This window comes from Rhinolophus hipposideros (genome assembly GCF_964194185.1).
Source record: "Rhinolophus hipposideros genome assembly, chromosome: 11".
Taxonomy (NCBI): Eukaryota; Metazoa; Chordata; class Mammalia; order Chiroptera; family Rhinolophidae; genus Rhinolophus; species Rhinolophus hipposideros.
Window position 1 is genome coordinate 76361398 of NC_138057.1, and position 6255 is coordinate 76367652.

A 6255-nucleotide genomic window follows, 5' to 3' on the forward strand; every position below is an offset into this window, starting at 1 on the left:
CAGTTTGACCAAATTGACACCAACATGGATTTGTTTTTGATAAAATTACTTCTCATCAAACCTGCCACCTCTCCCTCACCCCTCCTGCTGGCTTCTTTTCCGGGATCCGTGTCCTTTCACTCCAAGAGCAGTTGTATTTTGACCCAGAGATAGTGGCTGAGAGTGTGGTCTGTGTCTTAGCCCTGCCGCTTATGCACTGTGTACTCTTCCTCTCTAAGCCTCAGTTTCCTCATCTTTATAATGGGGATGCGTCTAGTACCTGCCTCGCAGGGTGGTTGTGAGGACTTGAGGACGCAATGCACATGAAGTCCTCAGAGCAGGGCCTGAACCACGGCGGCCACTTAGCAGATGGTAGTGGTTATTATTGCTGTGCCCTCTCCCCCCAGACCTGCTCATTCGCAGATGAATGGGGAAGCCTTGTCCCTTCCCTTAGGAACCACCTCTGGTCCCCTTCCAAAAGGTTGGAACTTTCACAAAAGGCTGAGCTTTCTCTCCTAGGTACCTGCAAACCTTATGTCATTTGAATAAGTCTCTGCAGGACGTGGCATGACTTCAGAGGCTTCTGGGAGCCCTGCCTGGAACTGGTGGTGACTCGCAGGTCCTGGGCACAGGCCATTGGCCAGAGTGCTGGGAGACTCACAGCTGGACCCAAGGGGACGTGGCCTGTGGCCTCACAGTCCAGAGGGCCCGCTGGTGCAGGCCGTACCACCAATCCCCAGCGACTGTCATGACTCATTCTGCAGCAACACCCGCCCTCCCTCTCTGGGCCCTCGTGCATTCACCAGCTGCTTCTGTGACTAGAGAGCATTCAGCCCACATCGGGTCCCCAGTGCTCTCTCCTGCACGAAAGAGTGGACAGTGTTAAGCTGTGTGGGGGACCAGAGAGAAGGCACAGGCTGTGAACTGGCTTTTTACACCCCAAGTGTGTGGGGTTGCTTGCCCGCAGGGCAGCCTCAGATTTTGTACAACCCCCAAAGCGTCCTCTGCGTGTACGTGCCGTATACGTGTGCTTGCGAGCGGCGAGCGAGTGTGAACACTTCGAGAAACATGCATTTTGGCACAAGACTCGTGACGTCACACACTTCATTGGCTTTGAGGCCCTGCTTTCACCTGAAGTGACAGCCTTGTCACCCAGGAAGGTCAGAGTGAGAGCCCAGATCCCTCCTGTTTTACTGTAAACAAACAATGCCTTAAATTGTGTCTTGTTTTCTGTTCCTATGGGTGCTACTCATCTGGAAGGCTGCTCCCTGGGCCCGGGTCCCTTCCAGGCCTTGTTGCTGTTGGCTCTTCTGAGACAGGCTTCAGGATGGGGGCGGAGGGGGCTGGCCTGCTTGCTTCCTCCCAGCCCCTCTCCCTTGGCCTGAGGCCCTTCTCTTCTCATCCCCCTCCCCCAGACCAGAATGGGAAGTTGTGACGCTTTCCCCAGCTTCTCAGAAGCAGCTTGGAGGCCACCATGCTCACGGCAAACGGTTGCACCAACCTCTTCCCGCAGGCCAGGCTTCTGCTCCCATCATCTCACCCCTTTGCCTCCACTGCCAGGCCAGGGCCCATTGGGATTCCTGATTACACTGAGGAGCTGAGTGACACTGAGGCCTTGCCCCCGAACCCAGTCACCAGCTAGTTTTCCATCATCCAAATCCAAGGGCACAATTGTTGATGACCATGGTGACAAGAAAGCAATGCCCTGGGAGTGAACAACCCATGTCCTGCATTCAGTTACAAGCTCTTCACACGAACAACGTCCTTTTCTGTTACTGTCATGTTTTAAGTGACTTTTATTTTGCACAAATACATTTTTATTCAAAATAATGAATGAAAATTAACTTCATTTGTGGTAGCCTTGTCACCATAGCTCCCCTCCCTCCCCCATCTCTCTCTCATCTGGGTGCCCTAATTCTAAGAAGGAAACCCTAAAATGATTTTTTGAAAGAAGCTGAATTTCTGGGTCCGGATTGCTATCATGGTTTCATGGCTCACACCGATCAGACATCAAACTACCCCTAACAGTTTCCGGACAAGATGTTTCAAAACAACATCTTAACCAGTGAACTGTGATAGGTCAGATAAAAAGCGACTGAAGGACCCTCCACTGTATTTTGATCAAATGGTGACAACTTTTCTAAAACCTTGAATGAATTGGTGAGGAAAGGAGTTGTCATCAGGATCTTATTTTGTGGTTGAGCTTTACTGTGTGTGTTCAATAACTACACCTGCTCTGGAGCAAGTTCTAGAATGCGCTCATGCCAGGAGAAACTCCAGATGGTAAAGTGGATGGCCTCAAACACTGGCCATTGGTACTTTGCATACCCACCTTCAGCCGGCGTCTGGATGCGGGCGCCTGATTCATACCAACGACTCTTCAAATTAGCCTCTGGAGGCTGAATGAAAACACCACACTCCAAACGCCTCTCACCAGACCTGTGCAGTGTGAATGCTCTGACTTACATTCCATCTGATTCTACCTGTTAGTTTTTAAGTCTTAAGTTTGGAGGAACGTGCAACAGTGGAACATCAGCTACTTATTTTCCTTGTGCTTCTCCACTCTTCGACTGTTCTGGTTTTTCTCACATGAAATATTATAGATGTCTATCCAAAAACCTCCGAATTTCAGGCTCCACTTAATCAGATGAGGTTCTGCCCTCTACAAAATGTTCCTCTCTTTCACAAATTAGATTCTCTTCTGAGTCTAATTTGAGACAGCACATTTGCCGTTCTTTTCAAAGTATTTAATCTTTTCACTAATTGAGAAGGATCCCACACCGCCTCCTAGAAACCTTCTTAGCTTGAACTCTTGAAGAATCTGTTCAGACCTCACTGGCAAAGCCCCCGTAGGACTGGTAAGCCCCTCAAAGGTACCAGAGGAGTCCTGAGACCCGGGCTCGGGGCCGAGCAAGTGATTGAAGTTCAGGTTGTCTGCTCAGTGTTGGCTTGTCCCTCAAGCTGCAAGGCAGGGACAGAGGGGCCAGGTACAGACCCCAGAGGGGGGGTCCATGGGTGGATGCTCCCCCTGGAGGGAAGTGTTTCTGCTTTTTTCTCCTTGACGGTCCACAGTGCACAAATGTTTGTGACACCATTGAAGATACATGTCTTGCAGGCATATGCTATAATTTTTTTTCTTCAAGCAAACAGATCACGGCACCCCAAAAGGAAAGTTGTCTACAAACTGGAGTAGGTAGCTGGTGCCCCAAGAACAGCTCCCTCACCTCTTCCTGGGAGTGATTTCCACCCCTTTGAGTTGAACATGTTTTGTAATTCATGATCAGCCGAGTGCTCTCTGACAAATGAAATACTTCCTGAAGGATTTATTTGATGGAGAACAGTAGAAATATTGTTCTGAGTATGCCCAATAAGGGAGTGTGGCCTTTCTCTTCCCTGAAGAAGCCCATTCATCACACTGTCCTACTGTGGAATCGAAAGAGGAAGATACTTGAAGGGATTCTGTTTGGGAAAGAACCCGCTCTCTCTTGCCAACTGAATTTATAAAGCATTTTTTCTTGCCAAGGTGGCCAGTATTTCTTTCATCATCTTCCTCCCAACACCTGTATTTTTTAGGATGCCATTTTACAGGTGGAAAAAGGTCCATGAAAATGGGAAGCCATCGGCAAGCAGGGTCTGCTTTCATTCCACAAGTGGCGTCTAGAGCTCCACCCACGTTACTGATGCTTGTAACCAGGAGAACGTTGCCAAAAACACAACCTAACTTATTTTCAGTGACTTCATCAATGACTTTAATCAGTCCCACATCATACTGGCATGTTAGATGATTAAAATGTTTAAAAAAGAAAAAAACAACAACTACAAGAATCCCTTTGAAAGAATAGATTCTCTGCGCATAACCACCTGTGCATTCAGCTGCCTCTCTGGTGAGTGCTTCCGTGTGCCAGGCTCTACCCGGATACAGATGGCTGAGGACAAAACACCTGACGGCTGCCCTGGAGGAGCTGACCCCTCAATGAAGAAATAGTTCTCACACTGCATCTCCTCTGGCAAGTCCCTGCCTCCCTCCCAGCAACAAGTACAACCCTGTGCAGCTGCCACCAGGAAGGTTTCCCAAAGCTGCACAGATGAAAGAGCCTCTTGCCCTGCCAGTTCAGTGGCAGTGAGGACTAGATGGTCCCAGAGGCTGGTTGGCCCAGAACCGGCAGGCGCAGAGCTCTCTCTGCTTGGGAACACGTAGGACTCCAAGGTGGAAAGAGAGCAGGGTGCTAATGTTTGCAGTATTTACTTGCGAGGCCTTTTGGGCTTACTTTCAGTGTTCAATGCAGCGTGAGTGACAGCTGCATTTTCTTGGGTGTGGAGAACTTGGAACTTCCCATGGACCACCTCGCAGCCCTGCCTTCTGCGTGCGAGTGTACTGTCCGTTCTATAACCATTGTCTCTTTACCCATTTCTGAACAACTGTGACCCTTCAGTAATGAAACAATAGTAATTAATTTATTAGTATGGTATAATCTTTAATAAATTTCGTGCCAAAATGCATGGTTTTTCACTTAGCATTCAAAATGTGTAGAGAGTACTTTTCAATTTCTTATGTATTCTTCAAAGTAAATTGGAAATCAGTTTCTACATTTTAATTCCTTTCTTGTTAATCTGTTGCATTCTCCTGGACTGTCTTTTTTTCCAGCAGACCCCCTGCATGCAGTTGTGTAAGGACTTTCTCTAATTCCTATAAAGTGTCTCACTTGCAATAACCACTGGACATCAGCCCTCCGGGGATTCTTTAGATTTTGGGTGAAGTATTTTGTTACCTCAGTCTTGTATCAAGTTGCTGTATTTTTCAGCTTGTTACACTGATAATAATTGTTTCACTAATTAAATACTTTAATGTACAAACATCTTTGTTTACTTTGAAATTAAATGTGTTTTCCAATGAATATTGCTCAATTCATTAAAGTCACGTGCATTTCACTTAGCAAAGAGTTGCTGTGCCAGCTACAGGCATGAAGGATGTGTGGGCATCCCGGTTAAGAGGTACTGGAACGTAAATGACATATATGAGCGGTGCCCTCAGGAAGGGACACAGTCAGTGCTGCGGGCATTCAGAGGTGGGGGGATCTGTGGAAGTTTTAGAAGGCAGTGGACGTTTGGAGATTCATTTCAGAGATCTCCGAACACAAGGAGAGTGGAGCAGGCAGGGAGACAAAGGAAAAGGAGGAGGAGGAGGTTGGGGAAAGCAGCCAACCCAGTCTCACTGAGTAAAGGATGGGGGAGTAATAGGATCCAAGTCTGAAAAGATATGTTGGGGGGGAGTTCATGAAGTTAGGCAAAACCCTGAAGCTCACTCTAGCTTGCTTAAGAAAGGGGGACTGTCTTACAAGGTGGGGGTGGTCTGTTTTACAAGGGTTGTCTCCTGGAAACCTGAGGGGAGGACCAAAGTGGAGACTCAAGGGGCCAGAATGAGAAGTAGATAGCCCCGACATCTTTTTCTCTCCCTTTCACTCTCTCTAGACGGGCTTCTCTGCTGGGAGGCGCAGAAGCAAAGGAGTCCAGGCCTTATTGGGAAACCAAGTCATTGAGGGAGTTGCACCAGGGAGGGCCATGATACGAGGTGATCAAGGGAGCCCCTGGCCCTGCCTGCCTCAGTTTCCCAGCTAGTGACTTCCAAAGCTGCAGTGGCCGATTCTCCAAGCACAAGCTCCCCCCACCCCCCCCCCACACACACACACACTCCTCGGGCTCTGTTACACCGCCCCAGTTCCAGGCTAGACTGGCCACACCTCCCTAGCTGAGACAAGTCCCGCTAGCTGAGCGACCCTAGTTCACCGCACGATTTAGACGGCACAGTGACCCCCTCGCTTTACCCAGATGGGGTAGCTGCCTCGGCCCCGGTGCAGCGTTCAAAGGCTCTGAGACGGATGTATCTGACCTGGGAAGGAGGATGGTGGGATGCGGTGGTTGTCACACGGCTGCACAGTGATGAAGGCAAGACTTGAACCCACGATTGGTGGCCTGCAAAGCTCCAGCCCCCCAGCCTCACTGCGTCAGGTGCCACAAACGACCACCAGGAAACAGCAGTACTTCCTCTTGGTGGATGGAGAGATCCGCGAGCGAGCTCAGACTGTGGCAGAAAGCCTGTTTAGCCTTGAAGGTGGGCATGTAGCCCCTGCGCGCAGCCAGCACCGCCCGAGCACCCGCGGAGGAGAGGGGAAGTGGGCGGGGCCGCTGGCATGGGCGGGGCCAGATCGCGGGCGGGGCCTGGAGGGGCGGGGCTGAGGGCGGAGCCCTGTTCCCCGCAGGGTTGAGGAGGGCCCCGAG

At 49.9% G+C, this 6255-nt stretch overlaps 1 protein-coding gene across 6 annotated transcripts in view; it reads left to right on the forward strand.

The window, feature by feature from the left end:
* RALGPS1 (Ral GEF with PH domain and SH3 binding motif 1) overlaps window positions 1–3775 on the forward strand; it is a 246640-nt gene extending 242865 nt beyond the window's left edge. For all 6 annotated transcript variants that reach the window (XM_081067247.1, XM_081067246.1, XM_081067249.1 and 3 more), the window contains one exon: window positions 499–3775. In XM_081067247.1, coding sequence (XP_080923373.1) covers window positions 499–528 — 30 coding nt within the window. In that variant the 3' untranslated portion in view covers window positions 529–3775. The remainder of the gene's footprint in view (window positions 1–498) is intronic.
* The last annotated feature ends 2480 nt before the right edge of the window (window positions 3776–6255 follow it).